The 24,421-nt window shown below is 42.1% G+C and overlaps 1 protein-coding gene across 3 annotated transcripts in view; it reads right to left on the bottom strand.

The window, feature by feature from the left end:
* Window positions 1–24,421, bottom strand: part of LOC117435451 (chondroitin sulfate proteoglycan 5-like) — a 79,542-nt gene that overhangs the window by 5,990 nt on the left and 49,131 nt on the right. The window contains exons 3-4 of one of the 3 annotated variants that reach the window (XM_034058607.3): window positions 24,208–24,396; window positions 15,945–16,020 (exon numbers count right to left, since the gene is read on the bottom strand). In XM_034058607.3, coding sequence (XP_033914498.3) covers window positions 15,945–16,020; window positions 24,208–24,396 — 265 coding nt within the window. Of the gene's footprint in view, window positions 1–15,866; window positions 16,021–24,207; window positions 24,397–24,421 lie in introns of all 3 variants that reach the window. The other 2 variants (XM_034058606.3, XM_059012978.1) reach the window with 2 other exon arrangements.

Here is a 24,421-nt window from a genome sequence, read left to right on the forward strand (position 1 = left end):
TGTCCATGATTTTATATTTCTTACTGGCTGCGCAAGCTCTTCCATCGGTTTTTAACTACATCTGAATCACAAGACAAAATAAGCGAAACAAGCAACAGTATAGTACTTTACTTGTGGTTCGCTAAAGCACTTTAACCAGAACAGAACCATTAATGTGTTGCATATGTTTAATATGTAGGCTACGGTTGAAGTTCTTAATCTTAAAAAACTAAATTTTATTTTAACTATTCAGTTTAAAGTTTGAAACACAGGGCTCTATACTCATGCTGTTCTCCACAAATAAGTACAGTAGTAAGCATTTTGATGACTGGACATTTATGTATTTACTGTCTGTCCTAAAATTAAATAATGTGAAATATACATAAACATGAAGATTATATACATTATATGTATACATGTATTCATTTAATGCTGATGGAGGTATTTTTTTTAACACGTTGGGTCTCATTTTGTGTTAAAAATCCTTGAAAGTTTTCTTGTTTTCTTTACTTTAGCTTTATTTGTTTCCGTTATCTTTAAGGACACTTCATTTCGTTAATATTACTGTTTTAAATCACTCATTTTCATTAGGTCGATCTCTGTGTTAATGGGCTACCTGTTTATGTTTGTTGTCATACCGACGAGTGGGCGAGAGCTGGAGTGTGATTGGTTAGACAGACAAATTTATGCCCGACGTGCACAGAAAAGTAGGACAAGGTCTATTTTTGATGCTGTCGGTTTTAAGCGACGCATTCAGTGTAAATGTCTCCACAGGATGTATTGTATTGTAAAAAATATATATTTATGACACTTTGACGCAACGCGCTATTGAAACCCTGATGGTTCTATTTGGAACCCTCAGTAGTTTAGTAAATAAGAACAGTTCTTTATAGAATATTGCCCGGGACAGACAGGCGCGGCGAGGTGCAGAGCAGCGCAACAGAGCGTGGCACACGAGGCAGTTTACCGTCTGTATTGCTGGTATTGCTTTCTTATAGTGTTGGACGGATCATCGTGGGATACTACCGCTAGTCCAGCAGCTCCAATCGAAAAACCAGAGCGTTTTTTTCTGACTACCGCGCGGTACCGTCGGTGGATTAACCAATTACAGCCAAGTGCTGACAACACGTGCTTGCCAGGAAAAATCATGAATTAAACTGTTGTCTACCAAGGTATCCAAGCACCCTGAAGTGTTTGATCACTCCAATATTTCCTACAAGGACAAGCAAGTCATTATTTTATACATCACCCCTGATAAGCATCCTTCTTGTAGCCAATTTGATAATGTTATCACGTTTGCCTTTTTTTATCATTTCTGTAGTTCACTACTATTTTTGAGGTATGACACAGGCCCGGTTTTTGGGATGGAACCGCTTAACAGTCTCGCGTTTTGATTGGTCCACGTCTGCCACATGAATATGTCGTCACACGAGCAGAAAAGCTTGCAGGCATTTTTAACATTGTGATCAGAGAGAGTGATCTGCTTTCCACAACCTTACCATTAAAATATAATGTGGTATTATGCTGTACTGATATAACAAACTATGGGTAATTACTTTATATGAATTATCATGTTATGCACAAATGTAAGAATTGGCTTTCTGTAATGGTGTACTTTTTTCTTTCAAGTAGCATATATCTATAATCGTTTACACGATATATTTTAATATCAAATATATGTCTTCCACACTATTACAGTTTTGTTAGAGGATGTATTAGTTTAGATCTAATGTAATCACAGTTGTACATAAAGACTGCTCATGTTTTCATTCACGTCCCAAATTCTGGCCCGCTTTGGTTTTTAGATAACATCCCAAATTCTGGGCCGATTTGGTTTGCAGATAACGTCCCAAATTCTGGGCCGCTGTGATAACATCCCAATTTTTGGGCTGCTCTGGTTTTTAGATAACATCCCAAATTCTGCATTTTCGAATTCAGGCCAGTTTTTGAGATATTCTGCTTAACTGACAGCCGAGTTTCTAAGTCATGCATGCACAGTTTACCATAAACTGGACCGTTAATTCATTTACATGTACATGAATCAAAGTACATGAATCAAAGTTAATGTATTTTTTACTCTCCCCAGAAAACATTTAGGAACATGGTATACCAAAAAAAAAAAAAAAAAAAAAAAAGGACATCTCATTTGCTTATGTAATGTCCATCAATATATAGTGAGGCGTAGGGGTTTATCAGAACTTCTGGATTTAAGAGACCAGTGCCCTTCAACAACTTCAAGTAAATCCTATTGTATTGTATTAGTCAACATTTCCCTTATCTATTCCTGATAGTTTATACTGTAGGTCAGGAGTTTTCAACCTTTTTTTTAAACTGTACCCCTTCTATATGGAGGTTTCAGCTTGAGTACCCCTTTACAATTTTCGCTCAACTGAACGGTACCTCAGTTACAATAAAATGGAGAATAATCTGATGACCCCCCCCCCCCCCCCCCCCCACCCCCCCGTTTATTTCAGAAATTTGGGTGACAAACTGCTGGTTTAGGACAGAACAACAAACAGTAGGCTTAATTCTTAAAACTTTTAACTACAAGTATTTGGATGCACAGAATTAAAAAGACAAGTATTGGGTTAGGAGCACACCTATTTCTTTGTAACTTTGACGGCCTTTTTTAAATTTTGACAGCCTTTTGTAAAAGTGAAGGCCTTTTGATACCCAACATACACTGCAATACCCAGCAAAGTTATACACTGATATTCTGATAGCACAGCAATTCAAATGAAATTTGTAATTGGTTGTGTTCCTCAAATACATAATGAAAAGTGATATTTATAGGGTATACAGTTATACAGTGATACAGTGGTTTCAGACATCTAAGAACAGGTACTGCGAGCATCTGGATTCATACCCAGAGGTACTCTGTAGCCTCCTAGGACATTCACAGCTTGATTGACACCCTCTTGTAGTTGCCCGTTTCTGCATATAAAGCAAAATGCTGTTTGTCAATCTCTCTTTTTTCTTATAAATCAGTCTTTGCAGGAATCATTCCAAAAACACTTGAATCAGTTAGGGACTACCAGTCTGACACTACAGGCCTTTAAATTGCAGTACCAATTTGCAAGTTGCTAAGTGGTTGCGTTCCCCGAGACTTGAAAATCGGTACGGAGGTCCACCTCGGGGCCCCTGTTGATCTCTCCAAGCGACGTGTCCCCAGCTAAAAAGGACTCCAGTTTAGACTTTTTTTTTGCCAACCTGGAGCTCAAAAGCTATTGGAAATGCAACCTTGACATGCCATCATGCTGAAAATGTGTAAATTTGTTGAAAATGTAGCATTTGAAAACGGATGGCTCCCTGTGAAAGAGGGCCCCCAGAAATGACCCTAGGAAGTTCAACCCGGTTTCTAGGCCCCGGGGTCATGGAGATATGACCCCGAAAAGGGTAGTTTTTGGACATTTTTGACAGGGCGTATCTCGGGTTCTGTGGGGGTTAGGAACTTGATTTTTTTTTTGCGGCGGGGCCCCATGGGACACCGCACAAGGAGTCACCATTTTCATGGTTCAGATGCCAGGACGTCTTGGCAAAGTGAATTTTTTCGTCTTGACATGAGTTTTTGGGTGAACCACCACACCGTTTTAGGGGGTGGTTTGGGGTGCTCCCCTGAGTCTATATCACTTTGAATGGTGGTTCTATGTGCTCGGGTTCAAGAGATATGCCTGAAATGTGTTTTTGAACCCTGCCATAGACATGAATGAGGCTGAACACCCTGAACGCCCTGAAAATATTTTTTGCAAAGAATTGCTACAAAACTGGGCATGTTACATTCAGGCTGGTCTAGAACCCTTCGAACGGTGGTTGTAGGTGCTGCATGGTGGTGTCTGAGTGCAGGGATTGCATGGTGGTGTGTGCATGTAGGGGTTGCATGGTGGTGTGTACATGTAGGGGTTGCATGCTGGTGTGTGCTTGCAGGGGTTGCATGGTGGTGTGTGCGTGCAGGGGTTGCATGGTGGTGTCTGCGTGCAGGGGTTGCATGGTGGTGTGTGCATGTAGGGGTTGCATGGTGGTGTGTGCATGTAGGGGTTGCATGGTGGTGTGTGCGTGCAGGGGTTGCATGGTGGTGTGTGCGTGCAGGGGTTGCATGGTGGTGTCTGTGTGCAGGGGTTGCATGGTGGTGTGTGCATGTAGGGGTTGCATGGTGGTGTGTGCATGTAGGGGTTGCATGGTGGTGTGTGCGTGCAGGGGTTGCATGGTGGTGTGTGCGTGCAGGGGTTTCATGGTGGTGTGTGCGTGCAGGGGTTGCATGGTGGTGTGTGCGTGCAGGGGTTGCATGGTGGTGTGTGCGTGCCGGGGTTGCATGGTGGTACACGTGTGTGGAGGGGAATTGGAGTGCAGGTTTTGAGCAAAAGAGGGGCGGGGAAAAAGACTGGGAAGGGTAGGGTAAAAGAAAAATTACTACAATCATTTATTTTCACTTTTGACTCTCAGTCTCCTTTCCCTCACTTTATGATTTTATTTTGTGATTATTTAATTATTGTCAAAATAAACGGCCTTCATCTACTCACAGTTGCAGTCTCATTTCTGTCCAAAAAGAACCTGAAACACTACAATATATTGATGGACGTTACATAAGAAAACGAGATGTCCTTTTTTCAGAATACCATGTTCCTTCCCAAAAATGTGTTTTAATATTAGCCTTTAATAAAGGAAAACGACTGTCTAAAAACCAAAGCGGCCCAGAATTTGGGACATTATCTGAAAAGCAAAGCGGCCCAGAATTTGCAATGTAAATGAAAACAGGGGCAGTCTATATGTAAAACTGTGATTACATTAGAGATAAACTAATGTATCCTCTAACAAAACTGCAATAGTGTATACATTTTATATTAAAATATATCGCAAAAACGATTATAGACATATGCTACTTGAAAGAAAAAAGTACACCACCACAGAAATTCTTACAATCGTGCATAACATGATAATTCATATAAAGTAATTACCCATAGTTTGTTATATCAGTACAGCGTAATACCACATTATATTTTAATGGTAAGGTTGTGGAAAGCAGATCACTCTCTCTCTCTGATCACAATGTTAAAAATGCCTGCAAGCTTTTCCACTCGTGTGACGACATATTCATGTGACAGACATGGACCAATCAAAATGCGAGACTGTTATGCGGTTCCATCCCAAAAACCGGGCCTGTGTCATACCTCCTATTTTTACTGAATAACTGGCTGTAAAAGGATATTTTCAAACACTTTAGTAGTAGGCTACTTGCTGTCAGCAATGTATTGTATGTTTCTTTGCTAATCTCAGATCGCTCATTTCATACACCTGCATATTCATGACAGAGAAACAATGTTGAAAAACAAAGCAGTGTTTTTTTTTTTAGTAGATTATATGGGACACATTACAGCTATGGCCAAAAGTTTTGCATCATGCCCTATAGAATTAATAAAGTTACGTTGACATATTGAAATTACATATTGCTTTGTAGTTTTCCAAAAATTGAAAAATGTGACATTTCGAAATCTAACATAAAATACTGTACTACTATTGTAGACTTTTGAGATACCATTTTGTAGTTTCTTAGATTGCATGATGTTAAATAAAACATTGAAATTATGTTCATGTAGTTTTTTTTTTAATGTCTGCATCCTAATATTCTACTAGGTGATGCAAAACTTTTTGGTCATAATGTAAATTATATTAGAGTACATAGCCTACGGTGTGGTACTGACAATTACTGTACTGTACCATTCAATTTTTCTATATTATACGAAAAGTCAGTCGCGTAGTGCATACCGCTCCTATGTGTCTGGGTGCAGACTAGTGGTATCGCACCATGAATGCCCTGCGTGCCGCACCTATCTGTCTCGGAAGAGTGAAGGAATATGAGCACTTCACAGCACTCCCCAGCACCCACCGTTCCTGGAGCACTTGTTTCTGTGCACAAAGGTAGACGTTGGGATAAAGGATTGTATTTGTAAATAAGAAATGTGTTATTATTTCGGGACTGCAACTCGTCGCATTGACTTCCACTATACCACTGCTGATATGCGGGCAGATTATAAATACAGACTGCTTTGCTATTGAAATACTGCCTGGACATTTGCATGCTTCACCCACACCACTCACCTCCTGACAAGAACCCATACAAAATACAGCTGTTTCCACTGCCCAATGCTGTCTTTCTCAGGTACATGCTGAGATGCGTTTCTGTTGAGCACCTTGCTCTTGAGACTATTAATCTTTTTCACTCACAGTGAGGCTCGAACTAATTAATTTGAAACATGTGATGCTAATGGGTCCGAAATATATTGAAACATCATTAAAAAAGTAGTGGGTTATGGCAAAGATGCAGCTCTCCTTTCTTGTAAAGGTAAAGTAAACGGTTCTGTATTTTGACGTTTCTGTTGTGGGGGGAGGGGGCTAGGGGTAAATTGTGTACTTTTCAAACTGAAATCAGGGATATATTTCCATCCGGTAATAAAAATGCTATTAACTAAAAGGCTCAAAACAATAGATTGTGTGCATCCCTTAGTAGCTGCCAGTCTGTTTTTCATTCAACAGTTTCCTTCAGTTTTCTTGACAGTTTTTGTAGATTCGGTACTCGGTTCGGTATTTGGACGAATCTTTTGAGATGGATTTGGTATTCGGCTGAATCCCAAAAACTTGGATTAGGTGCATTCCTAATTATATATACAGTGCCTATAGAAAGTTTACACCACCTTTCAAAATGTTCACCTTTTGTTGCATTATAGCCTGGAATTAAAATGCATTAAAATAGTTTTTTTTCATTGATCTACACATCCTACCCCACAACTTCCAAGTGAAAAAAATATTCTAGAAATTTGTAGAAAATTAATTAAAAATAAAAACTGAAATAGCTTGGTTTGATAAGTGTCAACCCCCCTTGTAATAGCAATCCTAAACTAGCTCAGGTGTAACCAATCACCTTCAAAATCACACACCAAGTTAAGTGGCCTCCACCTGTGTTAAATTGTAGTGATTCACATGATTTCAGGATAAATTCAGCAGTTCCTGTAGGTTCCCTCTGTTGGGTATTACATTTCAAAGCAAAGACTCAACCAGGCGCTTTCAAAAGAACTCCAGGACAAAGTTGTTGAAAGGCACAGATCAGGGAATGGGTATAAAAAATATCAAAGGCCTTGAATATCCCTTGGAGCACGGTCAAGACGATTATTAAGAAGTGGAAGGTGTATGGCACCACCAAGACCCTGCCTAGATCAGGCCGTCCCTCCAAACTGGATGACTGAGCAAGAAGGAGACTGATCAAAGAGGCTACCAAGAGGTTAATGGCAACTTTGCAAGAGCTACAGACTTTTATGGCCAAGCCTGGTCAAAGTGTGCATGTGACAACAATATCCCAAGCACTCCACAAATCTGGCTTGTATGTTACTCAAGAAAGACCACCTTGAATCCCATTTGAAGTATGCAAAAACACTCAAGAGATTCTGTAGCCATGTGGCAAAAAGTTTTGTGGTCTGACAAAACTAAAATGGAACTTTTTGGCCTAAATTCAAAGCGTTATGTTTGGCACAAACCCAACACAGCGCATCACCCAATGAACACCATCCCTACTGTGAAGCATGGTGGTGGCAGCATCATGTTATGGGGATGTTTCTCATCGGCAGGGGTTGGGGCACTTGTCAGGATAGAAGGGGAAATGAATGGAGCAAAGTACAGAGAAGTCCTTGAGGAAAACCTGCTGCCCTCTGCAAGAAAGCTGAAACTGGGACGGAAGTTCATCTTTCAGCATGACAACGACCCAAAGCACACAGCCAAATCTACACTGGAGTGGCTAAGGAAAAAAAAGGTAAATGTCCTTGAGTGGCCCAGTTAGAGCCCCAACCTAAATCCAATAGAAAATTTGTGGCATTACTTGAAGATTGCTGTCCATCAACGCTCCCCAAGGAACTTGACAGAGCTTTAACAGTTTTTTAAAGAAGAATGGTCAAATATTGCCAAATCTAGGTGTGCAAAGTTGGTAAAGACCTATCCCAACAGACTCACAGCTGTAATTGCTGCCAAAGGTGCTTCCACCAAGTATTAACTCAGTGGGGTGGAGACTTATCCAATTATGATCTTCCAGTTTTGTATTTTTAATATATAATTTTTTTCTCAATAAAAACTTTTTTTCCCCTTAACAGTATGGAGTATGGTGTGTAGATAAGTGGAAAAAATCCTCATTTAAATGCATGACACTCTGAGGCACTGACACAATAAAATGTGAAAAAAGTTCAAGGGGTGTAGACTTTCTATAGGCACTGTGTGTATATATATATATATATATATATATATATATATATATATATATATATATATATATATATATATTAAAGGTAAAACTGGGGGTAGCATAGTAAAGCAGCTCATCTTGTTGTGAATGTTAATAATTCGCTGCATGAATGTCTGTGAAAAACAGGTAAAAGTTAATCTGAATCAGAACTACAGCATTTTAAACAACAGCCTTGTATTATAATTTTGTTTTTTTAACTACACAAATGTGTCTACCGAATGTATTAAAAAAAAAAAAAAAATATATATATATATATATATATATATATATATATATATATATACAGTGTCTTGCATAGGTATTTACCCCCCTTGGACTTTTCCACATTTTGTAGTGTTACAACCTGGAATTAAAATGGATTTAATTGGGATTTTTACCATTTGATTTACACAACATACTTAACACTTTGAAGGTGCAAAATATTTTTTATTGTGACACAAAAGTTAATTAAACAAAAAAAAAGACATTTGTTGGTTGCATAAGTATTCACCCCCGAGTCAATACTTGGTAGAAGCACCTTTGGCAGCAATTACAGCTGTGAGTCTTTTTGGGTAAGTCTCTACCAGCTTTGCACATCTGGATCCTGCAATTTTTGCCAATTCTTCTTGGCAAAATTGCTCAAGCTCTGTCAAGTTGGATGGGGACCGTTGGTGAACAGCAATTTTCAAGTCTTGCCACAGATTCTCAATCGGATTGAGGTCTGGGCTTTGACTGGGCCATTCTAAGACATTCAAGTTCTTGTTTATAAACCACTCCAGTGTATCTTTGGCTGTGTGTTTAGGGTCATTGTCCTGCTGGAAGGTGAACCTCCACCCCAGTCCCTTGCAGACTGAAACAGGTTTTCCTCTAGAATTTCCCTGTATTCGTCTCCATCCATCTTGCCCTCAATCCTGACCAGTTTCCCAGTCCGTGCCGATGAAAAGCATCCCCATACCATGATGCTGCCACCACCATGCTTCACCGTGGGGATGGTGTTCTTAGGGTGATGAGCAGTGTTGGCTTTGCGCCACACATAGCTTTTTGCTCTAAGGCCAAAAAGTTCAGTTTTGGTCTCATCAGACCAGAAAACCTTTTTCCACATGTTTGCTGTGTCTCCCACATGCCTTTTGGCAAAATCCAAACGGGATTTGATATGGGTTTTTTTCAGCAATGGCTTTCTTCTCGCCACTCTTCCATAAAGCCCAGCTTTGTGGAGCGTCCGGGTTATAGTTGTCCCATGGACGGTTTCTCCCATCTCAGCTGTGGATCTCTCCAGCTCCTTCAGAGTTACCATTGGCCTCTTGGTTGCTTCTCTGACTAATGCACTCCTTACCTGAGTTTTGGTGGACGGCCTTCTCTAGGCAGAGTCGTTGTTGTGCCATATTCTTTCCATTTTTTAATAATGGATTTAACGGTGCTCCGGGGGATGTTCAAAGTTTGGGATATTTTATTTGATTGGTGCTTCTCCAGAACTTTATCCCAGACTTGTTTTGATAGCTCCTTGGTCTTCATGATGCTGTTTGTTTAGATATACTCTCTAACAAACTCTGGGGCCTTCCAGAAACAGGTGTATTTAATCTGAGATCATGTGACACTTTAATTGCACACAGGTGGACTCTATTCAACTAATTATGTAACTTCTGAAGGCAATTGGTTGCACCAGAGCTTATTTAGGGGTGTGTCACAAAGACGGCCAGAGTGGGTGGCGTCAGACCAGAAGCAGGAAGGAATACAGACAGAGATTTCCAGCACGTGAATTCATTACGTGCAACCCCGTGCCACACATTATATTTTAAATGCACGTGCGTGATGTGCAATCCCGTGCCTAAATACAAATCTACACTTTTTAAATACACGTGAAACACAGACCCGTTTATATCCCGTGTACCAATGACTATACACCAACATTAACAAACGCAACATACACACAAATGCACACAGGGACGGGGCGCATTGCCACATATACCCCCCCTTGTGCGCAGCACACATGGCCTCAACGGCCACCTCCCCCCTTAAAAATCCAGCAGTCCAGGACAAAGTCTCGGGCTGGGAAGGGAGGCTTCAGTGGGCCCATGGCTGGCCATGCTGTCAGCACCCCTGCCGGTAGTGGCACGGCTGACAGCCTGTTGGTTTGCTCCTGCAGCGAAACTGCTGCTGGGGAAAGTGGTCTCCTGACCTCTCCCCCTGTCTTTGTAGCCGGTAGCTCCCTTTGGTGGGGCTCCGACCACAGTACTGCCGGCAGCGAAGAAGCTGCAGTGGGAGCAGGTCTCAGGACCTCCCCCACGATCTCCGGCAGCGAAACTGCTGCAGTGGGAGCAGGTCTCCAGACCTCCCCCACGATCTCCGGCAGCGAAACTGCTGCAGTGGGAGCAGGTCTCCTGACCTCCCCCATGATCTCCGGCAGCGAAACTGCTGCAGTGGGAGCAGGTCTCCAGACCTCCCCCACGATCTCCGGCAGCGAAACTGCTGCTGGGGTTGGTGGTCTCCAGACCTCCTCCCCCTTCTTCGTGGCCGGCAGCTCCCCTTTCTGGGGCTCCGGCCACCGTACTCCCTGCGGAGGTACGGGCAGCAGAGGCAGCTCCTGCTCCTCTGCTCCGGGCGGTGGCGGAGGCAGAGGCAGCTCCAGCTCCTCTGCTCCTGGCGGTGGTGGAGGCAGAGGCAGCTCCAGCTCCTCTGCTCCTGGCGGTGGTGGAGGCAGAGGCAGCTCCAGCTCCTCTGCTCCTGGCGGTGGTGGAGGCAGAGGCAGCTCCAGCTCCTCTGCTCCTGGCGGTGGTGGAGGCAGAGACAGCTCTAGCTCCTCTGCTCCTGGCGGTGGTGGAGGCAGAGACAGCTCCAGCTCCTCTGCCTCTGGCGGTGGTGGAGGCAGAGGCAGCTCCAGCTCCTCTGCTCCTGGCGGTGGTGGAACCAGCAGGTATTCACCCTCTGCTGGTGGAGGTGGGAGGGGCCAGCAGTCCTCCCACTGCGGTGAAGGTGGAACCAGCAGGTATTCACCCTCTGCTGGTGGAGGTGGGAGGGGCAAGCAGTCCTCCCACTGCGGTGGAGGTGGAACCAGCAGGCATTCACCCACTGCTGGTGGAGGTGGGACCAGCAGGTATTCACCCTCTGCTGGCAGCTTGGGTCCTAGGGCTGTGGAAGCCCCGACTTCCCTCTCTTCGGGCTGTGGACGCACCGACTCCTCCCTGTTGGGCTGTGGACGCCCCGACTCCTCCCTGTTGGGCTGTGGACGCACCGACTCCTCCCTGTTGGGCTGTGGACGCACCGACTCCTCCCTGTTGGGCTGTGGACGCACCGACTTCTCCCTTTTGGGCTGTGGACGTTCGGGCTCCTCCCACTCAGTCGTTGGACGTTCGGGCTCCTCCCACTCAGGCGTAGGACGTTCGGGCTCCTCCCACTCAGGCGTAGGACGTTCGGGCTCCTCCCACTCAGGCGTAGGACGTTCGGGCTCCTCCCGCTTGGGCTGTGGACGCTCAGGCTCCTCCCGCTTGGGCTGTGGAGGCAAAACCAGCAGGCATTCTTCCTCTGCTGGTGGAGACGGGGACAGCAGGCATTCTTCCTCTGCTGGTGGACCTGCTACCTGGGCTGCTGTTCCACTTATAATTGCCTCCAGGTAGCTGAGGACCAACCCCACACCTTCCTCCCAGGTGCTTACGGTCTGTTCCCTTGCATATGCCTCCCATCGCTCTCTGTCCATAAATCGCAGGAACTGGACGACTACTGGGATAGACTGGGCCTCCAGCCCAGCATTTTCCAGCATCCAGTCCCGCACTTTGATGGCGTCTTCTGCCATTTTTTTTTTTTTTTTTTTTTTTTCCTTTTTTTAAAATCCAAACTGCGGTTCCTGCTCTGGCCTGAGTCCTGGAGGCGCTGTCGATCCCACGCAGGACACCACGTGTCACAAAGACGGCCAGAGTGGGTGGCGTCAGACCAGAAGCAGGAAGGAATACAGACAGAGATTTGGGGTTTTGGTTAAGCTGAGCGCGTGATCGCGCTCAGCATTTAATAAACAGAACAGAAAATAAAAGGTTTGAACAGACAAAACACGGGACACGGCACTACACGCCAAAATAAAAAGACAAACAAAACGTACTAAACACTTAACAAACGGTGCACGGAGAGACAAACAAACACGGTGAGTACAAACACTTCTAGATATTATTTTTACTTTACTACTTTACGTTCTCCTTCTCTCTCACCCGTTCTCCACTCTCGAACACCCAACCCCGACTGAATGAAACATGCGTCTATTTATACTGTTTGTGCTGGGATTCAATTACTAATTAATTATTCACTTGAATCCCAGCACGTGAATTCATTACGTGCAACCCCGTGCCACACATTATATTTTAAATGCACGTGCATGATGTGCAATCCCGTGCCTAAATACAAATCTACACTTTTTAAATACACGTGAAACACAGACCCGTTTATATCCCGTGTACCAATGACTATACACCAACATTAACAAACGCAACATACACACAAATGCACACAGGGACGGGGCGCATTGCCACAGGGTGTCACAGCAAAGGGGGTGGATAATTATGCAATCAAGAATTTTCAGTTTTTTATTTGTAAATAATTTTGAAAAATATGTAGATTTTTTTCCCCACTTTAACATTATGGACTATTTTGTGTAGATCAGTGACAAAAAATCCAAATTAAATCCATTTTAATTCCAGGTTGTAGCACTACAAAATGTGGAAAAGTCCAAGGGTGGTGAATACTTATGCAAGGCACTGTGTTGCAGACATTTTAAATTCACAAGGCAGTACAGACCTGTGATGTATCTGATATTGGCTCTCTAAAGATTAACCATGCACATATAGGTTTAGATTACTATTAACAAGCAATAAGCTCATTTGAATAACACCATAATAACACATTACTAGCTAGCATAAAGCTTCATATGTCATGTTATAAAATAATTACAAGGTTTCTTATTAATGCTTTAGTTACTTACAACACTATATCCTGTTTTTATCGTAATTAATGATATTCAAATATTGTTTATAACATACTTTACAACACATTTATAGATATTCTATTTAGTTATTATTAATTGATCTTATTATTAATTGGGTATTTAAATGGCTTGTGGTACAATGAAGGCCCTGCCACTAACATTCACTATCACCTCACAGGAAGCAATTTCAGGTAATCTGACCAGCAAAGGAGGCAATCAGCTACGAAGAAGCTAAATTACAATTTAATCTTTCATGAAATAAAATTATTTAAAAAGAAACAAACAAGCAAATAACCAAGATATCTATGGCACAAGACTACTGTGTCTCCAGTGCTATTGAAAACCACAGGATTTTAAAGGCCTGCTTCACTCTTGTAAGAAAATATTTCAATAACTACTTCTTGGTATTTTGTTTTTTATTTGTAAACATGCTGGTTTTGTAGACCAGTAAAACATAGACAGTATTTAACTTTGGGGCATATTCCTAAAACATTAGAGCACAGGCACCCCTTCAATCACTTTTTCCTGTCACTTACTAAATAGCTAAAGTAGCTAATGGAAGTGTAAAACAGGTCAGATTTATGAAATTATTATGATAGCTAAAACCACTTTATCTTTAAAAAGCAAATAATAATTACGCAAGAAGTAAGGTCACTCAACACAGCACAGAGACAAGAAGAGTGAATCAGGAAATAATGAAGGAGAGGTCATTCAGCCCATCTACTGTAACTGTTCCTAGAAAATCATCCATGAATCTCTTAACGAATCCCAACAAATCAACAGCAGCAACATGGCTTGGCCTGCATTCAAGGTCAGATTCATTCAATTGATTTATCAGCTGCACGTTGTTTCATTTAGTTATGGGACTTCTACACAGTACCACCATTAATTGCATTTTTTTTTATTGTGTGTCTGTGTAGCACACAGTACTATCTTGTGGCTTCCTAGGCTCTTAAAGGGAAAGTTCTATTTGTAACTGTCCGCACACCCCTGCCTGGGATTGTAACACAATCAGAGCTAATAAGAGGCTAATTGGCTGCACTCAAGTCGGTATTCCCAGTCCACCTCCTTAGTCTACAGGGACCTGTTAAAAAAACACCTTCAACTTGTGTTTCATTTGTAAAGGTTAGAACTGTTGTGAAACACAAGATTAAACTACAAAGGATCTTTAGAAGCAGTTGAGGCAGGTTTCATGAATATTGTACCAGACTGTTGAATTCATAAAAATGGGCTTGAAAAAACACAATGAGTAAACGTTTTATGAATAGGGGTCAATGCGGCTCAAAATCCCTTTTAGGGAAGGCCTGATTTGAGCTTGTATTTAAACCCTCAGGATGTGGACGTGGTCTCGTAGTACCAGGCTGTACTGCACTAGATAGAGCTATTAAATGAATTAGTCTATCTATAGTAGATTAGTAATAGCTGAATCTCTCACTGGCAGCTATGTTGTAAACCTGTCAGTAAACTCAGAACACCATCTCGGGGGATGTTGCATCTCAGCTGTTTATCCAGACCAGGCTAAAAGGTTACATTCTGTAAATATTAAAAAAAAATTAAAACCCAACCACTTCATTCCAATTCCATGATCCAGGATAAACATTTGAAACTGACAGAGTGACAGACAGACAGCCAGACAGCCAGACAGCCAGACAGACAGATAGACAGACAGCCAGCCAGACAGACAGACAGACAGACAGGCTGCGACATCTCCCATGGGCATTCATGTGAGCAACAGAACATTCAATGGGGTAACAAGGGGAAGAATGGCGATGGGGAGTTGATTTTAAAATAGGAGACAGGCCAGGTTTTCACACGATTGATGAAATGTCAGCTGTATGTGTTAGACAGGGCTAAAAGACCTCTTCTCAGATAAGACTGAGACATTTCAAATTCTTTAGACACATTTCCACTCTTATTTTATGTTTTTCTATTGTTTGTAGAGGACTGAGTGTTGCCCTCTTTTTTCTGATGCTTATTTCCTTTCAAAAAATGTTATATTTTTGGTCCAAACAAAAGCTGGCCAACCTCTTGTTTCACGTCAAGTTGATTTACACTGACAGTGAAATGGAAATGCAGAAAACTGTGTCAAGCAGCTGACTTTAAATATCATGTTGTCATTGCTAGCCAATAAGAGTGCTGCATTTATTTCTTCAGTGGACTGCACAGCGCAGGACTCAAGATCTGTACAGAGTGAGTTTACTCAAAATCCCTGGCAGCATTTTGACTGTATACTTGAGAGCTTCGTAAAGCCTGATGGAAGTTAGAGCATCTTTAGTCAACTGCTACACTCAACAGTCAATCTGCATGGTTACTGCACTTTACTGCAATAATATTTACAAGGTGGCCAAATCTGGCACCAATTAGCCACGCCAGTCCAGGAATTTATACAACCGTGTCTGTGCTTTATACATTTTCATTCTGCATTGCTTTCCAGCGCACAGAAATGACCTCTTACAGACTGATATCTGCAGTGATTACTCTGTGTATGTCAGGCTAAGAGGCAATACAGAATAAAGGGCCTGGCTGCTACAGACCCCCGGGCTGGCCTAGTGGTGTGGTGCCGGATTTGGTGTGTGCATCCTAGCTGACCTGTCCCCCCAGTGAGATGGCCCCTGGAGGTGAAACACAGGCCCCCATGCAGGAAGGAGAGAGAGAGAGAGACGTTACCTGACAGATAATGTTATCATAGTAAGCCAAAGCACGGGCCTGAGGGAGGTTAGATGGGGTGTCGCACAGTTTCCTTACATTTGGGTGGGAGCCCTCAGCGATGGTCGACAGTGAGAAATTATCATTGTGCTGTTCCGAGGGAGGACGGTACTTACTGAGGAGAGAGAAGAACATAGAGAGAAAAGACAGGGGTGGATGATGGGACAGAGAGAAAAGGGGGGATAGACAGAGATGAAGGGTCAAGAGGAGGGAAAGAAAGGTGGGGAGAGAGGGAGAAATGAGGGAAAGAGGGTAGAGGGGTATAAGAAAGAAAGAAAGAAAGAAAGAAAGAAAGAAAGAAAGAAAGAAAGCATTAGTGCTACATTATTACTTCAAATTATTTACTAAGAAAAGCTGTATTGGGATGCAGCATCACCTCGCCTCACTGGCCAAGGCGGGGGCACTGCTGTTATTGCAAATTCTGTGCTCGCTTCCTGATCTTTCTTTGCCTGCCTTTTCTACCGTCCACCTAAGACCAACTCTGCTTTTATTGCGGAGTTTTCAGAGTTCCTCTCCATCATCTGCACTTCAACTGACAAAATCCTACTCCTAGGTGACTTCAACATTCATGTTGACTTGCCTTCTTCCCCCCTAGTGACCGACTTCAACACGCTTCTGTAATGTCTTGGTCAGGACACACCCTGGATCTGCTCATCACCAGGGGCCTTGATGTCTCCAATCTCTTCGTCTCAGATGTCTCTCTCTCTTACCATTTCCTAATCACTACTAATATTAATCTCACTGCTCCTTCCTCCACTACTGATACTGTTGTCTCCTTCCATCCCAAGAATCTGCTGAATCCTCTGAAACTCTCAGAATGTGTCTCTGCATCCCCTCTAACTGGTACTCTCCCGTCCTTATTTGATGATGCGGTGACCCTCTACAACGCCACCTTTACTCATATCATTGACACTGTTGCCCCGCGTATTTTTAATTAATTAATTTATTATTTATTTCTTAGCAGACGCCCTTATCCAGGGCGACTTACAATTGTTACAAGATATCACATTATTTTTACATACAATTACATTTTTTTTTTTACACATTATTTTTACATACAACCAGAACCGTCAAGAAAGATCGAAACTTGCCATGGTACACCCTCGAACTTCGAGTGCTTAAATCTGCCTGCCGCAAGCTCGAGCGCAAGTGGAGGTCGTCTGGACTAAAGGTTCACAGAGAGATCTGGACCAACCATCTCGCGAGCTACAGGCATGCGCTTGCGGTGGCCAGGGTGAAATACTTCTCTGAAAATCATAACTATGGGACACGGTAAACCCAATGTTTCTCTAAGACCATTGACCAAATCCTACATCCAGCCACCAACAGATCCAACTCCCGTCCATCTTCCTCTCTTACCTGTCATGACTTCTCTTTCTTTCGGAACAAAATCAACAACATCTATTCTACACTCGCCCACCACAAACCTAGTCTACTACTTGACCACCTTGACGCTCCTCCAGTTGCCCCTCCTGCCCTCTCTTCCTTCTCTCCTCTCTCCACTGCTGATGTTTCCGGTTTACTGTTGAAACCAACTACTGCCACATGCACCCTGGACCCCTGGCCGACTAACCTTGTCCGTCTCTGTGCTTCTGATCTTGCTCCCTCCATTATGCACACTCTCAACCTGTCCCTGGACTCTGGCTTGGCTCCTGCTGCCCTTAAGCTTGCCCGAGTTACACCGGTACTCAAAAAACCCTCCCTTGACTCGGCTGACATCTAATTTCCGTCCCATCTCCAATCTCCCTTTTCTCTCAAGAACTCTTGAAAGGGCTGTAGCCAGTCAGCTGATGAAACATCTCACGGACAACAATCTGCTTGAATCTCTACAGTCTGGTTTCCGTCCGCATCACAGTACTGAAACTGCTCTGCTCTCGATTGTGAATGATCTCCTGCTCAATGCTGATGTTTGTGCTCCCTCTGTGCTCTTCCTCCTTGACCTAACAGCCGCTTTTGACCCCATAGATCATGGCATTCTTCTTGACCACCTACAGATGTATGCTTGGACCTCTGGAACATCTCTCCTGGATGTCCTCTTATCTATCCGGACGCATGCAGTCTGTTTTCTATGCTGGATGCAGTGGTGTTGCAAACCCAGTCACTTGTGGTGTCCCCCAAGGATCTGTTCTTGGGCCCCTTCTTTTCAATATCTACATGCTTCCCTTGGGTCACTTCATCCACCAACACAGCATCATGTTTCACGCCTATGCTGACGACACCCAGCTCTACTTAAAACTCAAACCTGGTAGGCCCTCTGCCATGGTCCGGCTCTCGGCTTGCATTCAAGACATCGAGGCCTGGATGTCTGCCAATTTTCTTCAGCTGAACACTAGCAAATCTGAATTCCTTCTAGTAGGATCTAAAACTCAACTTAAGAATCTAAATGTAGCTGCCCTGAACCTCAGAAACTCTGCTGCTGCCTTGCCCCGCAGTACGAAGCCTTGGTGTCTTCTTGACAGCAACCTCTCCTTTGATGCCCACATCTCCTCCGTGGTCAAATCTTCCTTCTACCATCTTTGAAACATCTCCAAAGTCCGTCCCTACCTTTCCCTCCCAGATGCGGAGATGCTTTGTCACGCATTTGTCTCCTCTCGACTACTGCAACGCACCATAAACCGACTGCAGCTAGTCCAGAATGCTGCTGCCAGGATCCTTACTAGATGTAAAAAACGTGATCACATCACCCCCCGTCTTGCCCAGCTGCACTGGCTACCTGTAAAGTTCAGGATTATTTTCACAACTCTCCTGCTCACCTACAATGCCCTTCATCACACAGGTCCTCCTCAACCTGCTGATCCGCTATGTCCCTGCCTGCAAGCTGAGGTCCTCCAACTCTGGCCTGCTTGTTATCCCCAAGCAAAAGTGCACCACCCTTGGAGAACGCTCATTTAGCTTCATGGCTTTGACGCTTTTGAACTCTCTCCCAGCTTTGGTGTGTGATGCTCCCACCGTCGCTCGCTTTAAATCAACTCTCAAGACCCACTTGTTCTCTCATTTTCCATGCTCCTTTAGCTTGATATCTGCTATTAGCTGCTGTGTTGCTGCTACTATTTCATGTATTATGTTACTATCATGTATTATGCACTATCCACTGTATTTAATGTATTATGTTTTTTTTTTTTATCTGTATAGCATGTATTATGCATTTCTCTGTAATTAAAGTATTATGGATTTTCTTGTTGTTACTGCATCTTGTAAAGCACTTTGGTGGTCCACTATGAAAGGCGCTATATAAAATAAAGATTGATTAATTGAACATCTTGTTGTATTATTTTTAAATAATAATAAGAAATGTACAATGTACAACTGTGCACAATAACACTACAATTCTATCAAGTGTTTCTGGTGACACATAAATCTTTTGATTTATTAATGTCACCAGAAACCTGAGATCGAATTTCAGCCTTATATAGACAGCTTGGTGTATATTATTTGTTATAATACACAAAATGTATGTCACTTATTGTTTTAGTAAATAAACTTCGGTAACGCTTCATATTGCAGGGCATAGCCACTTTTAAGATGCCTTTGAGGTGGATTAGCTCTTAGGATGTTTTTTATTTTTATTTTTAGTGGAAATGCAGCTGTCCAAGTTTCAGTCATCACAAAACTTACCTATTTCAAAGTAGGCTTTAAGTCGTCTTCAGTACCAGTCAAAAGTTTGAGTACACTTGCTGGAAGTTTTTTTTCATAATTGACAATGTTTTACGTCGTATACGTTTCTGTAAATACTTGAAGGCATTCGGTTAACAAGTTTCAGCAGGAAATCACCCGACATGTCTTCCCAGCTCTTCTGCAGCCATTCCAAGAGATGTAGGGCACTTTTGGGTAGCTTTGCTTTGACTCTTCTGTCCAGTTCATCCCATACAAGTTCTATGGGATTGAGGTCTGGAGACTGGGCAGGCCAGGTCATTAGATTGAGCTGTCCTTCACTTTCCTTCTTTGCCAGATAGTTCTTGCACAACTTTGAGGTGAAGAATGAAGGACTGCCCAACTAGCCATAATCCTGCTGGAATGGCATACCTGTGAAGTATGCTATGATAGCCATGCTGGCTGAGCTTGCCATGGACTTGGTAAAGATCACCAACTCTGTCACCAGCAAAGCAACCCCAGACCACGACACTGCCTCCTCCATGCTTGACATTAGGTAACATGCTAGTTAACTTGGAGAACATCTAACAAAGACACTTTTATGCTTAGGCCAGTGTTCTAACACCGTGTTATACACATTTCAGACTTTTAACTGACTTGGGCTTCAGACTGAAATCCCCTTGCTTTGGGTGACCATTTCATTGAAATTGACAAGATTTACTTTTTCATTTAAAAATTAAATTTTTGAATGCAATTCACTTATGATTATCAGCTTATATAAGTACACGTATCATATAATGAAACATTAAGTGTTTATAGACAAGTTTATACAGTTAAAAGCATAGATAATCATGAAAAACCTGGTTTCAGGCAGGTGTACTCAAACTTTTGACTGGTACTGTATATATCTTTCCTATCTATTTTGTAGGAAATATATATACATTTTATCACTGCCCTGTGCAGAATTGTTATTTACTGGCTGCTCCTTTAAATTAAAAAAAAAAAAAATCTGGGCTTTAGAAGCAGAACAGTTGTCTTCCAAGTTTGCAGCAAAAAAAAACAAACAAAAAAACTGTTAATTGTTTATAGGTAAATGCACAGTCTCTTCATTTAATTTAATTTTGTAAAATAGTCAATTAAAACTGTTATCCTGGGTTAAAAATATTCCATTTTTAATATGTATTAATGCTGTTGTTATCTGAGAAGGTTAAACTAATATAAAACCTACTATATGCATAGACATGCATGTGTGGTTACAATATTATTAAGCAAAATATAAGCTTAGTTTTTGCAGCATTTTAACATAGTATTTTAAAGTGTAATAAGGTGGCCCACTTAATTTCCAGCTGTCTCCTCTGGTCCAGGTTTCTGTGCTGAATATAAAGTATTGTCAGGGATTATTAAATTATTGGCTTATGCATTTCACTATAAGCAACCATGTAAGTCATTGTTTAAATGGGCATTTCAAATGGGAAACCAGGAAGAAGTATAAATGAAATAAATTGTGCATCTACTGCACTGTCCTTCCTATGTGTGAGCAGGTACTTCATTGACATCAGTGAGCTGTAATATATTAATTGTCCAGAAGGTGGTGCTGGTGTATATACTCATGACAGCAGCACATATTCAAGCTAACAGAATTCGTCTATATTTATTTTAAAAGACATATCACTAATGTATTGTCAGTCAAGTAATATGCTTTAAAGCTGTGTTTAAAGCCAAGGTATTTGTATAGAGGGTATATAAGGCTACAGAATACCCTACAACATACTATATCGATTTTATAAAACCCATTCTGAGCTTCCTTTTATTTTCACTGTCATATCTGGTCAGCTGGGGATATGGTTAGGGTTAGAGTTAGGGTTAAGGCTTGGACTAGGACTAGGGCTGTTGTTAGGGTGGGGTTTATAGTTAGTGTAATGAATGGGGTTTGGGTAATATGAAATATTACACCTACTGTATTACTTGTTAGTTACAGTCTAGCGAATATGTAGTGTAAAAATTCCTATGTGTTAGTAAGACTAGAAAGTTCACTGCTGGATATTTCAATATTTCCCAAAGGAACCTGTTTTACTTCTATCTTGGTCAGGGTTGTTGTCTTTATGTTCCTGAAGGAAAAATACATAAGAACATATAAGTTCTTAGAAGCGATTCAGTCTCAACAACATGACTAGGTAACCCATTCCATACCCTTGTCACTCTCTGTGTGAAGTGTCTCTTTCCTTCTGTCCTACAGTATATTTATATAAGCTTAAGACTATCCATTCATTCCAGACTAAATGAAAAAGGTTTAATTACTGCTGTAAACTACTTGTTAAAAGACTGGGTTTGTTGTGTGCCAGTTACAATGTGCTCCTGGAATTTTCAGCATTGCAAACACTGTCTCTGTTTATATCAATGGGGTTAAGCTCACAGGAGACTGCAACATGCTGTTTAACTGGCAATGGTAACGGTATTCTAGAATCTGACAAATGTTGTTTAATTAAAGAGGCACCACGTCCCCAATCCCCCCCCAATAAAGGTACTGCCACGTGGTGCACAATGAGTCATGAGGTCGGTACTGTGCTGGTTTGAATCCTGGTTGCACACAGTTCTTGGCTGAGAATTCAATGAGAGTGCTGCTTTGGCTTTTGCATGCTCATGGACAAGGTGGAAAATTTTCTGCGTCTGATATCTCCTTTTTTTCCTTTGATAACATTTAGTGAGATACACCCATAAAGGTAACATTTTCAACATCAGTGAGGCAACATTCTTTTTAAACTATGTAACTTATTTTAACAGCCGTGTGTGGCACTAAACATTTAAATTGGAGTTTGTTTTTGACTTAAATCCTTTATTTTGGAATGTTTTAAATCGCTGGTCATACAAAAATTGCATAGCACTGCCCCATTCAAAACTCATGCTGGCTGTTGGTAAATGTGAAAGGTTTTAATTAGCCAGTCTGTGCAGTAGCACAAGAGATTTTAAAATTATTACACATGATTTTGCGATTGCATTTATGCAATATCATGTGGGTGTACAGATCAAACATTTGTTTCCACAGAATACTGCTCTCACATACAATACAGTACCACAGCTCAGCTGATGTTATCATGAAATACAGACATTTCTTCCTCAGTATCTTGTCATTAGTGGTGATTATAATAGTTCCATGTGCTAAAGTCAATTGACAATGAGGCTGGAGACTTCAATTCCTGCACCCATCATGGCTGTGATCAATACTGTACGAAAATTGCAATTGAGACTTTTACATGTCTTCTTTTTTTTTAAATTGTTACTGCCATTTGGTAGGCCCTTTAAGATGTTTTTGTTTAATTCCATAAGGCCTGTTTGTGTTCTACTCAATAACAAAAATGAAAATATAAAGAAAGAAAGAAAGAAAGAAAGAAAGAAAGAAAGAAAGAAGGAGCCCTACTTATAGATATTAGTAATGTGATGATGCAATTACTGATGAAGATTATATATGTGAAATTCATTAGTAAAGGTGTAAAAATCATTAACATGGTAATTATGCAAAATTCACACAGTAAATCAGAAACTGAAATCACAGTTTTGTAAGAGTACTTTTTTTTGAAAACTATATGTATATATATATATATATATATATATATATATATATATATATATATATATATATATGCACACACCCCTCCCCATTCCTCCTGATATCTCTGGGCTGTGTGACTGCACTGCTCCCTGCTCATCCCTCCTCCTCTCTCATACTGCAATGTAGGTCACCCTTCCCCCTCTCAGACAGTGCCACAGATTCCAGCTGGAAGGCGTGACATCAGTGCCTGTGTGGGGAGAGAGCTGAGAAGGCCCTCACGCTGACAGTTTCCATTGGCCCTTGCAAATGCAAATCGCTCCATGGCTTAATGCAGCGCCACAATAGAGCCTGCTAATCTGTTTTCTAATAGTGTAGTTAAACGACTTCAGAGCCCCCCAGTCTGCCTCTGTGAGGGCTTTTTAAAAGCCCCTCTCCCCATCTTATACCCCCTACCCGTCCACCCTGAAAACACTGCACTCGGACATTAAGAACAGCTAGCCCCTTTCTGCACTGCTCCGGCCCCTGCACTATAGACGTTAAGTCTTTGTTCTGCGAGAGAATGGGGCAGCTTTGAAATGTGGCTGCAACCAATTACATAGCACCAAGCATCAGTGGCTTTTTACGGAATACACTGACTTCCCTGCAGACATAGGAGCCACAGGTTGCCATTCCAGCGATGGGATAAATAAAGGGTTGAGTCCATCTATGTCAGATTCTCAGAATGGTGTAACGGTTGCTGGGCTGCAGTTGCCATGTTAATCTGCAATATGCACCGTTGCTAAGGAAAGCTCCAATAATCTTGTTCGAGGTGCTCCAGTAGGTGATGGTGTGCAAAGCTTACTTATTGTGGTACTGCACGTCGCAGAGGGACTGGCTTCAGGAGACTAAAATGCTGTTCCAAACTCCAACACGATTCTTTCTTTCTTTCTTTCTTTCTATTTTCTATTGTAAAGCACAGGCAAGCATGTTAAAGCACAGATAGGTTTGGATCATCACAATTTCTGTGCAAATTCACGGCTTAACAAAAAGCCTCTGCTCTGTGTCTTCGCTCACCAGTTCTATCACTCTCAGTTCTATTTCCCAAAAAGCCCCTCCTCCCTCACTTCTCCACTGCCCTCTCTCTTGCAGTGCCCCTCCAGGCCCCCCAGTGGCAGTTTGACTCACGAGCGCTTGCGTAGTTTGTAGTTCTCTGTCTTGAGCAGGTGCAGCTTTTTGGCGAAGAAGACAGTGATCATGAAGAGCAGCAGCACCATGACAGCAGCAGCTCCAATCGTGATGCACATCACCTGGAACTCCGTGATCACAGACTCACAGCGAGCCCCCTTGTGCCAGATATAGTTCTGCGTGTTACACCTGCGATATGTAGAAATGAGAGGGG

This window comes from Acipenser ruthenus, chromosome 3 (assembly GCF_902713425.1).
Source record: "Acipenser ruthenus chromosome 3, fAciRut3.2 maternal haplotype, whole genome shotgun sequence".
Taxonomy (NCBI): Eukaryota; Metazoa; Chordata; class Actinopteri; order Acipenseriformes; family Acipenseridae; genus Acipenser; species Acipenser ruthenus.